At 35.9% G+C, this 25278-nt stretch overlaps 1 protein-coding gene across 2 annotated transcripts in view; it reads right to left on the reverse strand.

Annotated features, from left to right (window-relative positions):
* Positions 1–951: 951 nt before the first annotated feature.
* The window catches only part of LOC128998028 (uncharacterized), a 75492-nt gene continuing 51165 nt past the window's right edge, over positions 952–25278 (reverse strand). For both annotated transcript variants that reach the window (XM_054423964.1, XM_054423963.1), the window contains exons 4-9: positions 23815–24032; positions 7658–7765; positions 6318–6411; positions 5790–5880; positions 4346–5613; positions 952–4104 (exon numbers count right to left, since the gene is read on the reverse strand). In XM_054423964.1, the coding sequence (XP_054279939.1) occupies positions 3746–4104; positions 4346–5613; positions 5790–5880; positions 6318–6411; positions 7658–7765; positions 23815–24032 (2138 nt within the window). In that variant the 3' untranslated portion in view covers positions 952–3745. The remainder of the gene's footprint in view (positions 4105–4345; positions 5614–5789; positions 5881–6317; positions 6412–7657; positions 7766–23814; positions 24033–25278) is intronic.

Consider the following 25278-nt stretch of genomic DNA (forward strand, 5'->3'; position numbering starts at 1 on the left):
GTGTATGCTTCCCATAGAAGCCTACTAAGCTCATGAAAAAAAGTCTTTTGGGTACATTTTATCTCATGTAACAGCATATTGGAGAGGTTTACGAAGAGAAGGGATGAAATTAGTATAAACGTTTTCACAACACCTTCTCTTCTAACACAGATAACATGCTAAAACATCTACATATACAAAACCCATAAAATGCTAATAGGGGGCAAATATTGTGCTAGTTATGTACAATTTCAATAGCTTCACTAGAATTTATGAAAATTGATGCAACTAGAGTAAGTTTACCTTAGACATTGATGTCCGTCCATAAAGGCTCCATATCACCTTGACGAGATTTAGATTAAGCTTTTTTTGAATTCTCAAGAGTAAGATTTTCTAACCACCTATCACATTTTTTTAGCCTTGAGAGAATTATATGCTTAAATTAGTTTAAAACTTGAAGATTAACTCTGGTATTAAACCAGTTGTGCAGGCGAACATTACTACCAAAATCACTGTCATCTTAAAACAGCGTGTTAAATATTAGTTGTTCAAAGAATATTATATTTTTCTTGCACCAGTGTATGCTAGTACATGCTTGTATTACATGTGTTTTTCATGCATGCTTTGCAAAATAGTTTTGTGTCTCTTGTTTTGTTTGTAAATGTTTTTCTACAAGTTTTTACATTATGTTATTGTACTTTTGTACGTGGCACTTGATGCCAACTATTAGTACTGTAATTAAATAAGTTGAATTGCATTTATTTTAGAAAAAGATGAAGCCCTATTGATAAATCTAACCCCCTAGTTCAAATTGAAGCTCATGATAAGAATACTGAGAACAGTATTTTTCTCCTGGCAAAAGTCTTCGGGAGTTTTTATTTACGATATTTACAAAAATCCATTTACTCATGTCTTAATGGATACACAATTGTTCTATACATTGATGGGAAATAAGGTTAATAAAATAAAAAATAATCTTTATATTTTTATTCTGTTACATCAAAGGCCGAATACAAAATTTATAAAACTCCTCTAATCTATTTGTACCTTAATATTCATTATATAATATTATGATAGTGATTTTCAATAACATGTAATCTTGCTTCTAACGCCTTCTCCATTCAGTTGAATCTATCTTAAGACTAGTTGGAGTACTCATCTCTATTTATTCTCAGATATATGTTAGTAAAATTTAATACAGATTTTGCACATGAAAACCTATGTAATAAACATTTTCATGGTTGTGAATAAGCTTAGTTTTACACTTCTGATCGTGTATACATTTCCAACTGTTAAGACATTCTTTTTTACACCATCATTTTTTTATCTAACCAAACGTTCTATTTTATAATAAAAAAGTATACCTATTAGAGATTTTCAATTATGTTTAACAATGTCATAGGAATCAATTAAGACCTTTATAAATTATGTACACATGGTTATTTAAAATGTAAATAACATAAACAACACACACACAAATTCCAACGTTAGTTATCAGAAATCAACTAAGCGTGTTAATAAAGTTTTGAACGACGCATAAAATATCTTATATTTGAAATAAACAACAATCCGCAACAAGAAGATTTAATGTATTAAACAAGATAACAAATTTGCAAAAGGTAACATTATTATAAATCTCCTTTTATGCAGTTAACTCCCGACTTATTTAATTAGGTAGAAACAGCAGATAAAGACATTAAGTTTAAACGGATCAATTGCGAGGAAAATATTTTTTTTAATTTACTTAAAACAAGTTTGTGGTTTGGTGGGAGAAATAAAGTACCTACAGTTGTGATGGAAAACAAAGACTCGATCGCGACTGAATAAATGAATGCGGAACTTCATCACTGAAGGTTTACCAGTGTCCGACACGGGCTTAACTATGTGACCAGTCAAGTACAATGACACCTGCTAGAAGTATATCTGTACTCAGATGTGGTAAACATTTAATGGATAACGCATAGTCATGACAATTTATTGGGATTTATGAGACAGTGAAGTTTATTTGAGTATTGATTTCACATAATCTAGCTTCTAAACAAAATCGGACGTTCCAGAGTAGCACAGAGACTTACAAATATGCAGGTTACGAGTGGAGCTAAGGAATATAAAGCAAACTCGATACTTGTTGGTCAAAACCATCGCCTAATTGCAACTTGAATAGCACGAAGATTTTTTCAGGTTAGGTAAAGTCAGCCTCAGTTAAGCTAAGTAAGGTTAAAGTACACCTTTATTTCCTTAGACAGCATAACTATCAGTGAAAATACGAGGCGACCTCCAAGTACCGAGAATATTATGAAGACAACACTCGAGTTTTCACCTATATTGTATATAACACAACTCACGCTTCACAATTAAATACCTACATGTATTAGTAATGATACAAAGAGCGATTAATTAATCTTAAAATTATGTTAAATGATTAAGTAACGATGCAAAGAGTTTAACCGTAATGAAAAATAGTGATTTTATAGACATCTTGTCTTTGACTAGTTACTATGTATTCTTTAAATACAAACATAACTTAGATTAAGAATAACACTTACCTTACTAAACGAGTGTTTCGATTTGATGAAAATCAACACGCTTTTGCTATTCGATATTAAACTACGACAAGGATGAAAACGAGGTATTAAATAGCTTATATTGTCTATAGCCTATAAGCAACAAGTGTTGAGAGTGACTTGCATTTTTCTAGGTATGCATCTGCATGAGATGACAGACGCAGGTCAAACAAAATAAAAAATGCATTAAAATTGTTAGGCTAAGACGTGAATCAAAGGATCGCTTGAACCAAACTAAAAAAAATCCTGCCATTTTACGAATAGGAAATTATGTAATATAATTTTGACAAATAAGTCAATCTTTTTGCACCTGTGCGTTTGGACATACTGTAATCTGTTCTTAAACGACACAGAGTATTTGCACCATTTGGGCCATTCTACTCGTCAAAAGACACATTTATGAACACTAGCAGTTGGCAGAATTATTCAGAGGTCATAAATATGTCTTTCGTTGGCAATTTACACGGGGTTCCCAAACCGTGGTACTACAATGATTGATAGATCTACGTTTTAGTCAATAGATTCTAAAACAGGACTTAATGTCAACTGGCAATGAAATAAAAGCACCAGTCTTGCCCAAGATCACCACAATCTTAAAACACTACACGATAGTTGCTTTGTATAAAAAATATAGCTTCTACAATAAGAAGTCTCAAATAAGACACCAATTCTAAGTCCAATAATTTGGCCGAACTACAATAGATCCGACCCTAGCTCTAGGCTGATTATAACAACTGCAAATGCTTATCACATGAATGTGTGCAACTACATAATCAAGTTACAAATTACATGACATTTTTTGTTAAGTCTACCAGTTCAATGTAGAATATGGCAGAAGTGAATGTATTTATCATATGGCCCGTTGGTATAGCATTTCCGTTTTATAAACTACCTAAGCCATTTGGTAAATTTAAAAACTATATTTCGAAACGGGGTTCTCAATCAAATTGAAGATCCGGAATAATTGCAACAATGATAATTAAAATGCACAATTTGAGTAATCGTGACCAAGAATGTACAATTTATTGTCAAAACTTAAATGTGGTCTAGCAACAAGCTCTCGCGTTACCTTCCTAGGGACACCGAGGAACACATTCTCGAACTCAATATGTCACGTCATTACAACCTGATGTTAATGATATATCTCAACTACACAAAAGTATCTAAGATAGATATCACATTAAGATCACACAGTACAGTAGCTATGTCCTTTGCACGGGTGCTGGGATGCGAGTAGTAATCCCTGAGTCGGGTTTAGAGTCTTTGCGAGGACTAGGCATCATGGCGGCGTATTGCTGCATTATCTCTGCCACTTGCTGACAGAAGGTGTCTTGTGTGAGAGCGGGTCTGGTCTTCTTACCCGACCGACCTCCAGTAGAATTCCACGTGTTGCTGGGGTTGCGGGAGGAAGAGCTCGCCGCTGTGGACGCAGAAACCCTCGCAGAACGGTTGACGGGAGTGTTGCGGCGGAACGGTGATTGTTGAGGACTCTGGGTCTGGTTTTCCTGCGTCCCACCCACAGACCTGCTGCGTGCCGTCCTGGGCACTCGTACTGGAGACGCTGGAGGCAAACATTAAAATTACCATAAGTTCTTTTGTCGTGAATAAATTAATTGACAGGCTGTAATATTTATCATGTTAAAAAGTGTAAGAAGTGTAGCAGCTATGACTGAGAGGTGTATATTTTCATGTGAACCTATTAGTAAGGTAAAATTCTGTACCATAAAAATGCCATAAAATCAATAAAAAGAGAAAGCATTAGTTGATCTTGGATGCAAATTTACTGTAAAAAATCAACTAACCTGTCAGTGATTTCGCTCCTTGTGTATTGCAAGACTGTGGGGAAGGGACGATGCCTAAACTTCGGTATCCCTCGTCCGATACCTCAGAGCCACTGTCGTTGTTCGTCTGGCCGTCCGCTCCCATGGTGTCGAGACAACTAGAACTTCCGTATTTTGAACCCGAGCGTTTTCCAGAGTGTCCGCTAGCCTCGGCAGCAATGAAGTTATCTGATATACGTCTAGAAGGTGTTGTGTCGACCCCAGACTTGATTTCCTTGACAGGTGTTGGACTCCTCCTCGGTACCGACATGGACACGCGATGGTAGCTGACAAAGTTATCGGACACTCTTTGTGCCGGAGAAGTGTCCACTCCACTCTCGTAGTCCCTCGAGATACTGTGGCGTGGTGAGTCCAAAGTTGAGATGTTACCTGAAGATCCGCGTTGAGGGTGGTGGATGAAATTGTCTGAAACTTTGTTGCATGGAGAAACATCAACTCCAGGACTAACGTCATCCAATTTTGTTTTAGTTTTCTTTTCAACAATTTCTTCAAGCTTCTCAGTTGCCGAATCCAAATTCTTGTCTTCCAAAGTAGCTCTGAGGACATCATCTGTGACCAGACTTGCCACTGCTTTGTTGCTAGGAATAAGCGCTTGCACTGTTGCATCACCGTCTAGGGCATAGCCGTATCCATTCGTGTTACACACGTTTTCTACAACATCGTTACAGACACGTGCGGTGCGCGTTTCAATCGAATCAAAATCTGATAGAGGAGTGGACGATCGTACTCTTTCAGCCACTGCCTTCAAGTCTTCGTGTGTCCCGTTTTCCAACGGGACTTTTCTAGCGTTGGCTCCTTCTTTGGGTGAGGTTGATCTGGATCGTCGTCGTGGGTTGGGGGTGGAAGGTCGTGATTGTTTTAATTCCTTACGAGGCGTAGGTGACCTTGATCTATTTCTGGATGCTACAGTCGGGGCTAATTCTCGCCTTGGGGTTGGTGACGGACTTCGATTCCGCTGATTGGGTGCGAGACGATAGTTCGGAGTAGGAGATCTACTTCTGTTCCTAGCCCGATCTGAGATAGGTGTAGGAGTGAGGGTTCTACGAGGGGTAGGGGAGCGGCTTCGGCGTCCCTGGTCTTTGGATCCCGGAGAGAGAGTGGCGTTTCTCTGAGTATTCGGGGAGCGACTTCGGTTCCTGGTGATGGCCGGTGGAGGTGGAGCTATGCTACCAGCCCCACTGTTGCTTCCTACACTTGAAGCCGATGATCTGCGAGTTCTAGGAGGTGACCTGCGAAACAAATAAACAATAATGATCACACAGCAAGTGAAATTGACTCTTAAATCGTAGAATAAGAACTCGACTTTCGTAGAATAAGAATTTTTCCGCCGGCTGAGGCCGACCATCAGATTTTAACAGACCATAAAAATAACCCAGGAAAAAAGGCTAACCGGAATTAGACTCACCTCTCGTAATGCACCTGCGTTCCAGCGATATCTATGCCTGGGATTCCTGTCTTCATGCCAACGATCTTGGCCGATACTGGAGCGCGGTGCGCTGGAAAAAACAAACAGGTCTATTTTAGTTAGCTTTAATATTTAGGTTTTTAAAAATAAATGAAGTTTTTTACCATCAATATACTAATTTACTTTACTGATATACGACGGCCAGTTTGGTATGTTAGGGATGGATTCCGTTTAAACTCTTCTCTACCCCTGAATTATAATTGCAGTAATCCAAAACCATTTGTAAAGTATCATAAGAAATTAGTACTGGCTGCAGCCCAATGGAAATTGCGGAACATATTTTTGTTTTTTTTGATGTGATTGCGAATTGGAATGGATACCACCCACATAATCTTTCAACAATTTTAAGAAAACTAAATTAAAAAGCTATACTATTCTTTTGATAAATTGTAGTGTTTTAAATTGAAATTCTAATCATAAGGTTAAGTATTTGTATTTTTACTGTAGATCCAATAGTTTGATCATTACCAGTTTTGCAGCGGCAGGGATCGTGCTTGTCCAAGTAATGAGAGAGCGTATCCCAACCACCTCCAACTCGCACCATCACATGGCTTCGTAGTACCTTCAACATATGTTTTGCATAAGTTAAAAAGACGTATTATAATAAAACAAAGGGAAAAAAGTATATATTTGTTATCTCTCAGGAATGTTTTACTTATTACCTTGATAAGTATAATAATGTTCATGCTATCAGAAGATGCGTGAGGAAATTTATAATTTTATGAAATAACATGCCTAAAAGCTTATGCGACTGGTTTAGGCAGAACGTTACATCTCAATTCACGTGTTCTCACTGAACGCCCGTTCCCGTTGAGATTGCAATATGATCGATTTTCCGTTGTTATTTAAATGTCAGCAAACATTTGTAATGCAGGTGATGGGTAATCTTTTGATAAATCCACGTTGAGATTTGTGTTACTTTTGCCTAAAAGAATTTTAATTTAACAAAAAATGTTCTTTCACTTCATCCTCGATAAAAAATTGAAACACATTGTGGGATGACAATCCATGCAGGAAATGATCATACTGTACACGGTTTTATTTATCATAGGATTTATAGCGATTTCTGGGGTCCCAATTTCTTAATGGTATTTTTCTCGAGTGATTCCCAAAATATAGCCAAACCAGTTTGATCAAACCGAACAGCCAACTACGGTATTGCTCTGGCTAACACTTTCGAGGATCCCACCGGAAGTAAAAGTAGGAGACTTGTGGGAGTACAGTAATTGGTAAGCGCAGAACTGTAGGCACCCATCAATAAATACAGAAAGCGCGCAGTAGACTGGCGAGGGTAGAAAGTACTTCTAATTGTAGGACAAGCAGTAATTACTTTCTGCATGATTATGGACACTGGTGAATTCGCACAACGCAAAATCTCGGAATTCGTAATCACACGGTTCCTCGTAAATATCAAGAGAAGTTCGTTCGCCACGTCACAAAAATATGCATTGGTTGTAGAAAATCGTTCCATTGAAGGTGTTTTACGCAAATTGATAGATCGTTGGGTTGCATGCAATATACTTGATTCTTCTAAATGACGGAAAAAATAACAACCTCAGGTAAAAATGTGGTGGTATGTGACAGAAGTGCAAATGTGTATATCCATATCAAGCATTTTTCAATTACTTGCGTCCTTGAAAACACATAAAGTTCTTTATCAGTTGAGTGATAGTAATGAAAAGTATTCAATCGTGATGTAACAGCAATGAATAAATTATATTAAAAAATATCGGACTAAAACTGTACCAATGCTTTCGTGAAAGCTAAACACTTGTGAATTTAAAACACATTGTGAAAGAGGCACTCACCCTGACAAATATGAGGACCTTGGTGTCTCCGATGCGATATTTACCCTCAGATACTCGTATCATAGGGAACTGGGTGGGGCAGCGGCACTTCTCCACCAAGTCTCGAACCTGGAATGTTAACAGAGTTGTATCAACCTGAAGAAGTCGATATACCACAAGAAAAATATGCAGAGTTGTTCTTATAATAATGTCAAAAGCCCCAATAACAATAAATCCCTGAATGATAACGTCCTATTTCAACACATTTTAACTGTTCTGCTTCTATTAAACAATTCATATGCAGGTTGTCTACAATCTAAATATGGAGGTAGGGCGAGATAAAACTGTAAATGTATGTACGCAGTTTTTGCGTGCGAGGAATATGCTAAGGTATACTTTATAACGGACGAGCTATCTGGAAAGAAATCGGAGACAAAGTCTGACAGAGAATGGAGGGAAGAGAGAATGATGGGAGATAAGGGGGGAGAGCGTTAACATCGCAAAACACAAGTCGTGGTTTGTCACGCCATTTAACACTCGCCGGCGCGGTGCTTCTGTTGCGGTCTAGAGGTGTCCGCACCGCAGTAGACTCGGGTTACTTTGATTGCTATTTCTTCTACTACTCTGGTATGTCGGTCGGTGGAAAAAAGATGAAGGAAAGCTGTCCGATAACAGATGTTTTACGTTTTGTCGCTACGTGAAACACTTGCCGTTTTGACCACGACTGAAATTCTGTTACTCACGAAATTAGTTTCACTGACCAACGGTTGTACCATCACTGTATGACACAGACTGAAATTATGCTGCACATAAAACCTTTTACGTTGACCACCGTTTTTGCCATTATTTTTTAACCTCGACAAACATTCCCCTGCATAAATCCCCCCACCAAAAGTCTGCTACATTGAAAACCTATTCCGGTGACTCCCGGTTGTGTCATTATTCTGTAATGATAGTACACGTGTGAGTAATAAGATCAATGAACATTAGGCCTAGGCCAGAATCTCATGGTCTGCACCTTGATACATTGGAAGAAACACATACATAACCAGACACTGTGATGTATCTGCGGTTGTATGTGGGGGTTCTACGACTAATACGACTCTAGAGACAAAGACAAATTGTGACCACCGAAAATAGAAGAAAAAACAAGTTAAGCTCGAGGTTTTTTGCTGCTACAGTAACGAAATAGATTAATTCGAGTTAGCATTTGCCAAAGAGGGTAATTTGCACTTTAAAGTAAAATTACTAAACCTTAACTAATAACTAAGGTTTGCACTTTTGTTTTTAAAGCTATACTGTTTGCATTAATAATGATTGTCTATTCAACATTACAGTGGGTGTATACAACTATAATGATGCTCTATTTTTAGCGAATTTCCCATACAGGGAATAAGCTATTACCGTAGGTCTCATGGTAAGACCTACACCCGGGACCGATTTACTTTTTCGTTTTGAGGTCCCCATAGGCCAAAAACACTCCCAGTTCAAATTCATATATGGGGGGTTTTGGGTGGTTTTATGGGGTAAACATGTGGTTTTCCCATTTTTGACTCTAAAAACATAAAATTTCACAATTTCTTTCCAAACCATTTCGTGGAGCTTACAAAAATTAATAATTTTATATAATCTAAGAGTTTTTGTATGCCTAACCGTTACGGAGATAATTCAAAAAATTTTATATTTAAAATTTCCATGTTATTCTTATGGAGAATAAATAAACTGTTGTTGCTTGCTTGTTTATGGATATATTATTTTAATCAAATTTGTCAATTTTGTTTATTCCATACTAAGCTATCAACATTTCAATAAAAAAATAAAAATAAATAAATAAATAAACATACCTCAATACCTTCCCTGTAGCAGCAAACTTAAGTACTAATAAAATTTATGTTATTTAAATAGGTCATAAATCTGAAAGTTTTAGAAATATTTTAGGGAATATTTTAGTAGAAATCCAGCCAGGTAAATGGGAATTCGCTTAGTCTGCAGGTTTGCTGTGGCGGGGGTATTTCTATTAAACTATTGTGTTCTCATCCCCTGGGTCGGCGTCGTAATCACCTCAATCAGTAGAAAGAAGGAGGATGGCGTCAACCTGTATAAGTTGAAAATATAAATAAATATATCCGCGAAACTCAGCTTTTTTTTTATAAAAGACTAACACAAATCCCATTCGTTGCCGTTGGCAACATCAACATAACGTCTGTAACAAACTACATCTCAGTGAAGTAAGCCATAAACTTGTTAGGAATGTTGAAACATAAGCGAAGGTGAACCACACCATGATGTTGATGTATACGGTATACGGTCTACTGGCAAGACGAGAATAACAAGCACCAATCTCAGCAACAGGAAGAGAGAAAGAATAACGATGAATATTTAACAGCTGACAGCGAGAAGAGAATAGCAGGGTCTCAATCATTACGACTGGCTGCACCATATACAAGCGATGATGATTCAATCATAATGCCACATACGGAGTGTTAAATAAACATAACCAGCGATTGTTACCAGTGGAGTCACGACCTCGCTAATAGTCTTGTTGTTGGGCTAATGATCTAATGTTGAGTCGACTCTCGGCACTCGACAATCAACACTCAACACTCAACAGTCTATACTCAACACTCAACAGTCTATACTCAACATTCAATAGTCAATAAGCAACACTCAACAGTCTATTCTCAACACTCAACAGTTGGTAAGCGACACTCAACAGTCTACACTCAACATTCAACAGTCGATAAGCAACACTCAACAGTCTATTCTCAACACTCAACAGTCTGTACTCAACATTCAACAGTCTATACTCAACACTCAACAGTCTACACTCAACATTCAACAGTCGATAAGAAACACTCAACAGTCTATTCTCAACACTCAAAAGTCAGTACTCAACATTCAACAGTCTAACACTCAACAGTTGATAAGCAACACTCAACAGTCTACACTCAAAACTCAACATTCAACACACAAAGCTTGACAGTCGATACTACACTCATCGTTCATCTTCACATTTAAAGTTTGATCTTCGGCTCGACTCTGTTTCTCTTAAAAGTTAAAGCTCAACATTCGACGACTTTGGATCCATGACACTTACACGCAAATACACAATCCTAACGTGTATACACACAATGATTAATAATGTTCTATGCTGTCTTGATCTTACCTTAACATGATAGTAATTATACATTTTAAATACATCCATCCCACGAGCTAACAGCTGTCTCAACATATCACAGCGTGTATTCTACCAAATATTAACTCCTGTACGGTATGGTGACCATTATACTTTTTCGTTGTTTGAAAAACCTTAGTAAAACAATGTAGGATATGTATATAAATAAATAATATAAATGTATACAACACATATCATAAAGGTGGTATCGTGTTGATTTAATGACTCGAAGATGAATAACCAACAATCATTGTTCAACGTCATTCGAGCCTTGTGACTCAAATATTCGGTCTCAATCATATATCGTATTTTCAATACTACCTCAACACCCTAATTTTTACTGATAACGCTAAAAACGCTAAAAAAAGTTGTGAACATAACACTTTACAATCGACACTCGAAAAGTGATTAAACCCAATTCAGGGTTGGCTAACTTTTTGGGAAATCTTTGAGGGTTCGCTTCACTAATAGTTATAGTAATGAACAACATTTTTAAAACACTTAGTTAAAAAAAGTTAAAATTATCTAATCAGTCAATAGTTGATACTCTTTAACAGCCAAAACATTCCATCGAAAGGTCACAGAGTCCTTACTTGTAAGTTATCATTCTAAACGGTGTTGTGGAGTTGTATATGCATCGAGCTTAAAAATATTTTCGATATTTATTTAAAAATAAAAAAAATATGATAACTTTAACCATCTCTGAGTAATTTTAGATTAATATTTAATAACAATCAAAAATTGGGAGATTTCTCTGAAATATATTTGAGTTGGTTAAAAAGGTTTCCCAACCCTCGTTTTCTAAACATCTTAACTGTTGAATAAAAATGCCATATTACTAATTAAAGTATATGTGCTATGTGTGGAAGATGCTATAATCGAAGAAACTAATAACAGAATGATTGTACCCATACAACAAGTTGTAGCCATAGAGTTAAATGAAAGATACGATGATGATTGAAATATAACAATTTAGGTAGATTTTAAATTTAAATTTGAAAATGTTTGATTATATTATACACAATAGAGTGTTTATTTCTGGTATATTGATACTAATTGTCATAATGATGTTTAAGTGAAGAGGATATTGACGTCTAAGATCACGTTAATGTGTCGAAAGTAAATACCACTCACATTGTATGATCAACCGTTTTATAATTTAATCATTGACTATTGGACCAGATGTCACAAATTTTTTACTAAAAAAGAACGTAGTTGTGTGAGCGAGTCACAGAATGCGCTAGTGTCTAAAATTCTGTGTTATACCATAGATAAAAGGAGTAGTCACCCTTTTATCTATGGTTATACCGTATCTTTTGTTGCTGACAAGGTTGATAGGTTATAACAGTTGCTATAGCTCACCATAAATCATTTCCTAAGTTTGACTTGGTAAAAAAGTCTGTGTACTTAGTACAAAAGTGTGTGAATTTAGTAATTTAGATCAGCGCAATCTGTAGGTGGCTCACATCAACTACGACAATTTTGATAAAACCCTGGCTAAAAATTTAACATGGGGATGGAATCTCTAGTTATATTAATAGTCAAAGATTTAATCCAGATAAATTAACTTAAATTTAGCATGTCTTGTTCGATGGTTATATGTTTCTTTAATTTAAAGCTGGTGATACAAAATTCATGTATTTAAATTCAAGGATAAACGGCGGATTTAAGACAGAAGAACGTTTATTAACACATTACAGTCATATCTTTATGATCTATATAAGTCAATACTTAAATTCTGGTAAATTAACGCTGTACTTAAATAATGTTTTGGTTGTGGATATTTATTTAAACTATTCACTATAAACTAAGATAGCGTTAATATTACAGATGTTCGAAGTGTTATACACAAAATAACGATAATTTCTGCTACTGATATATTTCAATGATGTTTTGGGAGTCGATAATGACTCAGATTACATACTAACGGTCGATTTCAAGCAATTAGATGGGATAATTCGGTTAAATGTGGAAGTTCCGAAGAGCAATGCAGCTATTGGGCGGGGACGGGACAGGCTGGTGATATCGATTGTCTACATTGCCACTGCCACTGCACCTAGTAAGGCCAAGGCTCCCCGGCCCGACAACCCACCTACTACGGTACTACACATGGTGATAGCAAACGTGCAGAAAAGTGCCACAGTCACACTGAACAACCCTCCCAATGATAACTACATTCAATACTTTAATTACACTAAATACAAACCAGTTTGAGGCGTATTCTCTATAAAAATCTCAAAGATTACCTTTGTAAATGAGAAAGTCTTTGCAAATGGTAGCAAATAGTTTGATTCTTTAACCAGGATTGTTTATTTCGTCGATCTTATCAATCCATCTAAAATTCATAAAACTGCCAAGTAATCTTAGTAACGGACTTTTAGTCGATGCTTTAACCATGACTATACTAACAAAATAGTGGTTAATTTTAATTTTACCTTCACAAAATAGTTCAATATTTTATTACCAATCGTTTTATTGGTGATGTTAGTAAACTGGTAAGCTTGTTAATGATTTTATAGGCCTAACTAAATAAATATTTTGCCGCATTAGGTCAAATTAATAACATATTTTTAAACCACTGATAGGAAGAGGTGAGAAAGAAAATAATGAAACGTAGAAGCTAAGCAGAATATGCTATAATGTTTTGTAACAGATGATAAATCAAATTTAATGGAATTGAGTTTAATCAATATGACGTATGACTATAACTGGTATCGACTATAACTAGTAACTATAACCAAGTATTTAGTTTTGGTTCCTAGTAAATTAAGAAGTGACAAATACCCCTCCCCATTATTTTATGGCTTCAGAGCTTGCCTATGAAACATGCACTTTTTTCTAGATATATGTACCTATAGCTAAAGGTGGGCTACGGTGCCAAGGCTTTACAGTATTACTAAACCCCATTAAGGAATTGGTGGGATATTGGTTTTATATCAGTTACATGGACACGAATTATAATAATTACGTTTATTTGTTGCCTGCGTTCTTTAAGTGCTAGACGAGTGAATACAAACTACTACCTGTAAGAACGCAGAAAAGAGGAACCTTGTAGTAGAAAGGTATAGGAACCTTGCACTAAGTTTACTTAGCCGCACTCATCGACTCATGGGGGTAATATAGGCCTACAACTGTCTTTAGTTAGCCTAAGTTTGTCAATAAAGAACCAAAATGAAGTGGTCAAAGATATTAATTAAGAAAGGCGTGGGCCAATTTCCAAATGTAAGTGCCCTGTTTAGTAAATACTAAATGCACTGGCCTTCGTTTTTAATTACTTGTCATTAAATTCTATTACGTAAAAATGAACGATGAACTCCACGATGGATTTGTTTTGGTCTTCATTCAAAAAAATCTTTCATTGTACGTTTTCAAGGCAGAGATAATAACTAAACTTTGGCTTATTTTAACGAATTTCCCATATGTGTAATAAGCTTTTACCGTAGGTCTCACGGCAAGACCTGGACCCGGGACCGATTTACTTTTTCGTTTTTAGTTTTGTCTGCTAACATGATAACTCAAATCCCATGTGGATGAAATTTGGTATAAATGTGTAAAGTCGGGACCACGTAAGTTTGCAGTTGAGGGAGGAACCTATTTACCATATGGTTTTGAATGAACAAATGAGAACCGTGCGGTGTTGCCAAATCTAATAATTCCAGCTGATTTGAAAATATTGCTTAGTATATTTTAATTAGTGTTGTCAACGGGCGATGTGGCAACGTCGCACTAGCTTTGTCTTGTGATTGGCTGCCACCAACTGCAAACTTACGTGGTCCCGACTTCTAAGCCTGTATTTACTATTACGACTTAAGAAAACCAATAATGTAGTATATTGAAGCGTTTTCATGGACCTAATGTTTAAGGAGAAAATAAAAAAAAACGACAAATTTAATATGCCTCTATTATTTTTATTTTTATGGGAAATAAGTAAAATGTTGTAGTTTGCTTTGTTTATGAACATATTTTGATCAAATTTGGAAAATTTATTTATTTTATACCTACCTTGAATAAATATGACATTTTAAAGGAGATATTTAACTGAAAATGTAATCAGGCAAATAGAAATTCGCTTAGATTGCAGGTTTGCTGTGGCGGGGTATTTTCTTAGTACAATAACAAGTTTGTAATAAAAGTAAGATAGTAAACGAAACTATGAAAACAAAATTAACTAAATGTTGATCACATTATACGAGGGATTACCATCGTTTACCTCAGTAAAAAGGGTTTTCCAATTAAGAATATTTATTTCAAATTATTTCTAACTCTCCTGACAGTCAACCAATTTATTCCACACGAAAAATAATCTGACTCCAACGGTCTTAGTTTTGAAATTAATAATGACGACACGATATAGGACGTTTCTTTAGTTTGATCTCAACTCAGTAAATGTCACCGATCAGGAGAGTTTGATCAACTGTGCCTTAAACACGTTAACAAGAGCTTTACGTTTCAAAGGACCAAAGATACGAGTAGCTTGTCTCTCAAGAGAATTATTTAGTATTTTGATCAATGTGCGTCTGAAAACCAAACCCTAAATCACTATCAGTGGGTTCACTTATACATATCTCTTTTGGCCTCATGGTAAAAAAAATACAATTGTTCTTGGATCTCTATTACATAATGTTATTACACGTAGGGAATGACTTTTAAAGTAAAGTTATCCCATTAAGTTTATCAATACTATTTTATTGGTTATAATTGTCATTGTAACTAGAAACTGTTATATTATATTATAGGCATTTTTTTATTTCAAATACCCATCAGAACATAACATTTAGTTTTTCAAAATAAACTGTCGTGATATTGTTAATCACTCCAAGGTGTTATTAAAAAGTGATCGGTCAAGAATCCATCGTTGATAAAATTTTTGAATTTCTACATTTCGTAATGATGCATAAACATCGTAATGCTGCATTTTAGGAAAGTAAATTTCATTGACAGGTTTATGTAATAATACACACATAAATACAGGGTGTCCCGGAACTCTCTACCAATATTTTAGGGCATTGATCCTGGGTAAGAAACGTACCTAAATATCATATTTAAATTGTCCGGAAGTCCTTAGTTACTCACACAGCCGCCATTTTGTTTTTTTCCGTTATTAATTTTTTTCTAAAGAATGGTTAAACATACGAAATGGAAACTTTGCACGAACATTTATGACAACGAGAAAAAGCTACAAAAAAATTATGAAGATTTTTCAAATTCATAAAACAAAATGGCGGCCATTTAAAATTTTCTTTCTTAAATACCTCAATAACCATTGATTTTACAAAAATTTTAAATGGCCGCCATTTTGTTTTATGAATTTGAAAAATCGTGATAATTTTTTGGTAGCTTTGTCTAGTTGTCATAAATGTTTGTGCAAAGTTTCCATTTCGTATGTTTAACCATTCTTTAGAAAAAAATTAATAACAAAAAAAAAAAAAATGGCGGCTGTGTGAGTAACTAAGGACTTCCGGACAGTTTAAATATGATATTTAGGTACGTTTCTTACCCAGGAGCAATGCCCTAAAATATTGGTAGAGAGTTCCGGGACACCCTGTATATTGACAGAGTAATCAGTGCGTTGAGAGACAATGATTATTCATGAACATAAACAAATCACACGACTATAAGAACATCGGCTTGACCTAGGTCCGGGTTATACAGGATCATTGGGAAGATTGCTTGCAAACTAAAACTCAACGTCAAAAACTCCGTTTATCAAAGTTTAGTTCATTTCAAAGTTTACAAACCGATTTATATTGTTAGCAAAGTTGCAGTTTTGTGGAGTGTTAGTTAAAAAATCCACTTTACATTCAAGTTAGACAGTAAAAGTTTTAGAATCAAATATGTTGTGTTCGTGCAACAACATAGCATACTCACGTAACAAAAAATAGTTAAATACAATTTATTTTGTTAAATCTACTGAAAATCATGATATTAAAGAGCGAGGCGGACGAGATCGATACGGGCTCTTACAGCCCAACCCCACCTACGTGGAACATCCCGCTGTCTCGGAAACCTGGATAGTTTCCGTATCGGCTAAAGTCAAATGTTTTGTCAAAATCTAGCATAAATACCATCCGTAAACGTATAAACTGGTTATCTAAATTGTAGATCACGACAATGGGGCCGTAACATATTAAAACACAGCTCAAATATTATAATGTGTCTGTCTCTCGAAATCGAGTAGGGTATCTTGAGGTGAAGTTAACAGACATTATACAAAAGAGTTTTTGTTACACCACAACTGTAATATATTTAGAATAAAGTTTCAATAAAACATATTTTTAAATTCTAAAATCGAGTACAGCTTCTTGAGGTATCAAAATTGTAGTAGATGAAAATGCTCAGACTTAATGTACCCATAGCAACCCATTGATTTTAACTTTTACTCAGCTACACAATGAAAAGATCTTATGGTAGTTTACGCAACAATTGCGTAAAGATAGTTTTAACGACACGAGTAGAGAATTAAAGGTACGAGCCTTGGAGAGTGCCTTAAAAACCTCTACGAGTGTCATTAACACTATCTACGCGAGTTGCGTACACTACTTTACCTACGACAGTGTTTTAATTACTAAAAATCACTACTAATAACTTCTAAGAGAGGTTATGTTTTCGTTTATAACCTCTCATTGCCACTGACAGTGATGCAACGAAACATTGTGCAAAACACTAATTGCACTACTCAACAATTAAATTGGCCTGAACAGCTGATTAGTTGAAGTTCGAATAATGACAATTTTACTTCTTCTCTCTCAATCATTGAACCTCATTGGTCCGTTACCCGTGTTGTTAAGAGAAACCTTTCAATCCTAAGAACCGAACTGAAACGGCTACTTTAAAAAAACGGAAGTAGGTAAAAAAAATAAACGTTTCACTTACTAATAACCACGTATCACCTCAGGGACCTAATATTCACAAGTTAACTCTGCAGCTTAATGCAAACAAAAATACCGAACGCCAATTCATAAAAATCATCTAGTAAATTAATGTTACTGAAAGTAACTTGTTTATAAGAATAACCTGTTGTGTATCATTAACTTTACTTATATAATAATAAACTGCCCTGATAAGGGTTATATATATAGTTGTACCTCCCTCCATAGATAAATTCTACATTACATGAAAAACACTTGAGAGTTTACTCGTTGCTGACATTATTAATTTTCGTTCACAATTTTGTAACGTTTGACTTCTTAAAGTCAGCTAGTATTATGATGTACAAAGTTAGTTACACTATGTATTTAATTTACGAGAATATTAGCTAATAACTGTGACAAGATGAGGAAGTGAGTACCATACAGGCTCGAGTACCTTCCACACAAAATCATTACATGGATGTGAAAGTATATAGTAAGCGCTCTATCTTTAGGAAGATCCGCACCAAACCTAAGCAGCTTCTAGGCTTCACTGGTTCTTTAGAGAGAAAGGTATCTTAATCCCAAAGGAAAATATCGCTTCACTAGAGAGGACTGTGTATTTATATGCACGGCTGTTCTTAAAATCTTTAGATGACAACTCTTCCATCTAGGAGACCAAGAAAATACTCAATTCTCTCTATCAAATTACATTTGTCGATGTTGCCCGTGTTCTTGAGTAATTAACATGTTTGTGATACCCTATACATTTCGCTAGCTTGTGTGGCATCTTCAGGGGTTAAAAAAGTCATTCCTTTCTGCTCATGGGTCAAGATTAAACTGTAATCTATATAGAAGGAGCAAATCATCTTGAGAGGAAGAGGAATAGAAATGCTGGAAAATCAGATGACACTATAGAGCCTATATAGAAACTAGTTAGATTATCTTGTAAAGGTATTCAACGTCAACCAAGGAACCGACTGGAGACAGTAACAGGTGGTAAGGTGGAGACACCATCCATGGATTTCACAAGCTCTATTTCCCCAACAAACCACGAACAGTTAGAGCTCTTCCTTAATACGACGTAGTCAAAATTATTAAACCTTGCGTCACAGTTTCGAATGCGAGGCTCTTACATAACCACACACTTGTAGTCTGAGGCATTATCAAGCAATCGACCGAGGGCGGTAGTGGAGAAAGCCCGACGTATCTTAGCCGAAACCCATTACACTACGTAGGACAAGGAACACAGTTAGGGTATCGTTTAGATAATGATGCAATGCTATAAACTATAAAACATTCTAGTAACACCCACAAAACCTACAATATCAAATGTGTTTACAAAATGTTGCTTACAATGAAAAAATACTTTAACAGCAATGATTAATATTCAGTAAAGTGATAAAATCAAATGGAAGTAAATGTTGACTTGAATGTGCTTCAAATAAATGAAAGCAACAAATATAAAACCAGAAACAAGTGGTAGACTTATATGATAACAAATTAGTGCTTTAGGTAACCACGGGGCAAAATAATATTAATTTGAACCAAAACATGCCGTAAAACTATATAAAATAAGAAGAACCCGTATATCACTTGTACACCAAAGACGTGGTGGGTAAGTCACTGTATCCCTAACACACGATGGGAATGGTGAGTTTAGTTTATCTTTGTTCATTTTAAAACTACCCATACACTCACAGTAAATTTGTTTACTCAGAAGGTAGGAAGGAGTACTTGGTAGTTACTTAGTAAATGGCCATACTGCTGATTCGCCAATTAGAATCGATAAAATATCGTGTATTTCTAGAAGGCAAATAGCATGCAAGATAGTTGCTTGCTTTCTATTAGGTTCTTGAACCTTTAATGTACAAATTTGATCTTTTGATCGCTTAATCTGCAAGGTGCCAAGTAGCTCCTTATACTCTTCATTCGTCAATGACCTCACACCGTCCATGCGTCAAGACGATTCTTGTTATGTTTTTATACCGTTCTTACGTTAAGGGGTGCTAAGTAGATCCTTATTCCCTTCATCCATCAATGGGTTTTAAGTAGGTCCTTATATTCTTCATAAGTTAATGGGTGCTAAGTAGATCCTTATACCCTTCATACGCCAATAGGTGCTAAGTAGATCCTTATACGATACTCTTCATATGCAAAGGGATGCTAAGTAGATCATAATACCCTACATGCGTCAATGGGTGTTAAGTAGATCCTTATACCCTTCATACGCCAATAGGTGCTAAGTAGATCCTTATACTATACTCTTCATATGCAAAGGGGTGCTAAGTAGATCATAATACCCTACATGCGTCAATGGGTGTTAAGTAGGTCATTATATTCTTCACAAGTCAATGGGTGCTAAGTAGATCCTTATACTCTTCATACGCAAAGGGGTGCTAAGTAGATCATGATACCCTTCATGCGTCAATGGGTGTTAAGTAGGTCATTATATTCTTCATAAGTGAATGGGTGCTAAGTAGATCCTTATACTCTTCATACGTAAATGGGTGCTAAGTAGATCATGATACCCTTCATGCGTCAATGGGTGTTAAGTAGGTCCTTATATTCTCCATAAGTAAATGGGTGCAAAGTAGATCCTTGTACCTTTCATACGTCACGGAATGCTAGATTGTTCTTAGTAACACCCTACTCACTAAGGAGAAGCTAGATTCGCATACATCCAATGATCCAATGATGTATATCTTAGAATACTTTATTCTGACATGTCAAGGAGTTCTCAGATGGCCTGTACCATACCCACTTGAGCTTCTACGTAATACACATTTTTCCGAATCAATTATTAAGTACCAGGTTTATTTACACATTTAACTTAGAGGGAACTTTGTAAGTTAAGTTTCAGCGAACAAGATGTTTTACTTTCACAGTCACATTATTTTTCAAGCTTGACAAATCAGTGTTTTCACGCATTATGCTAGGTTTTTAGTCACGGAAAGCCAGTTCCAACAGCCAATAAAAACTCGTATCGATTCCAGATAAAAACACATAGTTACCTGATGTAATCAAGTTCCTTGTAGAGGTGGGGTTTAAAGTGATGTGGCAGAGCCTATCATATAACACTCCCCTCCGACAGCCTCAATGCCCGATTGAAATCTGAGCAGTAGATGGCCTACAAGGCGCTCGGCTTGGACAATGACTAGATCGGCCGTGAGGCAAAGCTGACTTTCTCATTTTTACCTGCCGCGGTGAAAAATAGAATATCACCTTATCGGAACCGTAAGAAACCCGTTTTTATACGCAAGTAATCTATATCAAACGCTTGCACCACGCGCTCTCTCGTGTTTTAGTTTTTTGCTGATACTTTCGACGATCCTGGTGGACAATCTGGGGGGTGCAGGATACTCTAGTTCCGGACTGCAAATCTTAAACATAACTAACATGTATTTCCAGACCATGTAGCTAACTTAGCCTCCAACATGTTCTTAGCGTTCAACATGACTAGTCTTGTGTCAGATTTGTCATAACTAATTTATAGCGTGCTTAATTCTACGTAGACTACAACCTCATGAGTTGAATGTCACTAGGAAAATTTCTGACATGAAGTATTATTATGTTCGTCACACCAACAAAATAGTAATTATACATATTTGGAGTTACAACAACCTAGTTTTGTTCGACTTTGAATTTAGTAAGTTTTAGAGAGTGAATCAGTGCGACGATGGGCATTATATTGTCAAATGCATGGATTTTATTCGTGGATACCTACTACCCATTTAATTTTATTCGGATGTTTTAATCACGATTCAACATTTCAGAATTATATGTCGTCTAACGCTTTGATATATTACGTCACAAGCACAGGACTTAGAGACTTTCTATACTGTTAACAAACATAATTATACTCCAAAATAAAGGACGACAAAAATGTTAAGATCCATCCCAAGGTCATTAGAGAATTATGGCTTAATCCTTTGGACAACTCCATGATACTAACTTTATATATATTTATTTATATATATATGTATTTGAATGGAATAGTACCATTTTATTTTAACATCTTTTAGATGGTTCCGTATAAAAAGCTTAAATTTTGAAACACAAAGAAACACAAACTTTTTCTAAACAAAGTTCTTCAAAAAGTCATGAGGGATGAACATTTTGTTTGTACACAGCAGTTTCTAAAGCCAACAGTAGCGTCATGGTGTAGTGGGCCACATCTTAATTGAAATTTATTGGCCCTAACTGAAATGATGGTTAGACCCTAACGCTAAACACTCTCAATCTCTAACGCTATTGCACTACAAATTACATTTGAAATGATAAGACTATATCAAAACTTGAGCAACAATGAACTTTACTTGAACTTCAGATAGCTTATTTCGCTGAGATTGAAGACCAAATAGGAAAATCAATACAAAATTGTTAGGAAACTGTAGTGCATAATTATTAATAGCAGAGGTCCAAATGGAGGAGAAGGGAAAGAAACAATTTTGTAATGCTTTTAGATGTTGCAAATCTTGAGAAAGAGGAATCAATATCACATGGCCTCCTCTCCTCTATAAAAACTCTTCTAAAGCTCCAATATATGCCTGTCTTGCCGTCAAAGTGCAAAGTTTCGTGGGAATTTTGTTTCCAACGGTGATATTCAACATAGATTAAAATGAAGATCCCCTATTGAAAAGGACGCCATCTTTAATGCCTAGATGCAATTAAAGAAAACTTAAATGTGTTAAACATTTATTTCAAAAATAAAAATAACTGTTATATTTTAAGATAAAATATTTTATTATAACTTAAACAGGTTCCTAGAGTGTGATTGCGTTCTTGGTATATTCCTTAACGCGAAAATGTTTACTTATTCTCTACAAATTTAAAAATCATGTACAACATCATACTCCAAAAGTCAAACTATTAGGAAATGCAATCAGAAACAACCCCTCGTAACTATCTTTGCAAACGCTCTGAACAGTTTGTAAAAATGTAAATCTCGCAGTAGTGAGCGACTCTTTACAAAAAAGATAGGCTGTGTTCCTGTTGAAAGATAATTGGGCTCATGGATTTGCATACTGTATTCGTTAGAGACTTATTAAGATTTACTTCAATTTTCCTTTTTTAATAAGCCGGGGATTGAACCCGTCACTCTCACACCGAAGTCTGAGACAACTAAGCAAGCAATACATGCATATTGCAAGTATACCATGCACTTATCGACACATGCCTCGGACGCAGCAAGTACAAACCTTTTCCAATCAATTTTGAATTTTTGTAACACAGAAATAAGCAATCTCCAATATCAAGAACATTACAAACCATTCTTTTAAAGATTCTCACATTAACATTCTTGTACCTAGTTGAAGTAGTAACCCAAGCAATTAAATTTGATTCTATCAAACGAACTGAAACCCATAACTAAAATACCAGAAGGAAAAATTACCTAAATTTACCACAGCATAGACTAGAAAGAACTGCAAAAATCCCAACGTATAGAGAGAAAAAATTATACAATCTACTACCAAACAGTCTTAAAAATATTCAAGACACAAAAAAATGCTCTACTCAACTGAAAATCTCCTCGAACGTCTCTACTACAGCTTAAACTATTTCCTGTATGAACACACATACAACAGAAGAAAATAAAACCAGAAACTCATAAACCAGAAAGACAAGAAAAGGAAAAAATACACCTCCCCCAATCTTGATGACTGCGGAGGAGAAGAACAGCAGTAAGCAGTAAGTTCACAATACACCCAATACCCTCAGTAACTTAGCAGTAGCACCACACTCAATGTGTCACCTATGACGATAGACATAACTAGATATTCTATTTTCATTTTACGTATGTAGCCAGTTTTAGGATAAAAATGAACCTTGTTGAATTGAACCACCAAAAGAGTGCGCTGATTTAAATTTCTGATTTCTCCCGGATACTCCAACCTTTTGAACAAGGCTGAAGTGAATAACTTATTTGCAAACTATAGCATCTTTTAGGCCACATAAATCGCAGTAACAATAGCTGAGAATGAAAATAACTTATACAGTAGACAGAAGTACATTCTGAGTGGTTCATTCAACTAGGCTCCTTTTTCATAGCTGATCCACATAGATGGGATGTCTACTTTAGAATTCAAAATCCAATGTTGCCACTAAATGTAACATCTTAGTGACTCGAAAGACATGCAAGAGATAAGACTGACCATTTCGTCGAGACTCTTGAGGTCATTGGTGACGATCTGCGGGGTAGGACCGTACTGGCAGTGGTCTTCGGCGTCGCTCATGTCGCTCTCGTCGTCGTCATCCTCGAACTCGTAGCCTGGACCTCCCTGACTCAGCCCTCGCCTCAGATCGCGCTTGTCTGCTGCGATCTCGCGGTCAATCTCCCGCTCCAGCTGGACCAGCATGGGCGCCGGCATACCTGCAACATATACAGATAATGTAGAGGGCTCTGACTCTCTAGGATAAGTCTGTAACTGTGTGTTCCCCTAATAAATACAGTATTACTAACAGGGAACTTCCCAAATATTTGCTACTAACATGGGCGCCGGCATACCTGCAACATATACAGATAATGTAGAGGGCTCTGACTCTCTAGGATAAGTCTGTAGCTGTGTGTTCCCCTAATAAATACAGTATTACTAACTGGTAACTTTTCAGTTACTTACTGCTAACATGGGCGCCGGCATACCTGCAAGATATACAGATAATGTAGAGGGCTGTGACTCTCTAGGATTAATATGTAACTGTGTATTCCCCTAATAAAAACAGTATTACTAACTGGTAACTTTTCAGTTACTTGCTGCTAACATGGGCGCCGGCATACCTGCAACATATACAGATAGTGTAGAGGGCTGTGACTCTCTAGGATTAATATGTAACTGTGTATTCCCCTAATAAAAACAGTATTACTAACTGGTAACTTTCAGTTACTTGCTGCTAACATGGGCGCCGGCATACCTGCAAGATATACAGATAATGTAGAGGGTTCTGACTCTCTAGGATAAATCTGTAACTGTGTATTCCCCTAATAAATACAGTATTACTAACTGGGAACTTCCCAATTATTTGCTGCTATCATGGGTATACTTGAAATATACACAGATGATATACAGATAGTAGAAGCTGAAGATTTATAGAATAGTTCTAGGATATCTGTAAATTGTGTAGGCTATTTCCATTTTTGTCAATCCCCTAATATTCTAGTACATCCGAACATGAACATTGACATACGCGTTTATCACAATAACACGTTTAGGCTACTGTACTAATTTTAGTAGCGCCTTCAGTTATTCTTTAATATTTATAGCAAAATTATTATGATAAAGGTTGGATGAATGAATTATATTTAATGTTTGTGTAGCAATTAATAAGCTTAAGAATGTAGTCAACCCTTAATATAATCTGTGGAAGTGCTGTGTATGAAAAACTCACAATAAAAAAACAGATCATATATAACCATCTACCAATATAAGGCTAGAAGCTATATTGCATTCGAGAAATTATACCAACGTTTAGCAAAATTTCTAGCAAATTGGTTACACTGCACATTTAAACAAAATCAGTGATAACGTCTATAGTATTTTTTTGCACGTCTTATGTTAGATCGACCACACTTATTTCATTGCACGTTTGGTTAGACCAGGTAGGGTTAGGTTAGATTCATA

This window comes from Macrosteles quadrilineatus, unplaced genomic scaffold, assembly GCF_028750875.1.
Source record: "Macrosteles quadrilineatus isolate MER2022 unplaced genomic scaffold, UCM_ALF_1.0 Scaffold_7__1_contigs__length_78375512, whole genome shotgun sequence".
In the NCBI taxonomy this organism is placed as follows: Eukaryota; Metazoa; Arthropoda; class Insecta; order Hemiptera; family Cicadellidae; genus Macrosteles; species Macrosteles quadrilineatus.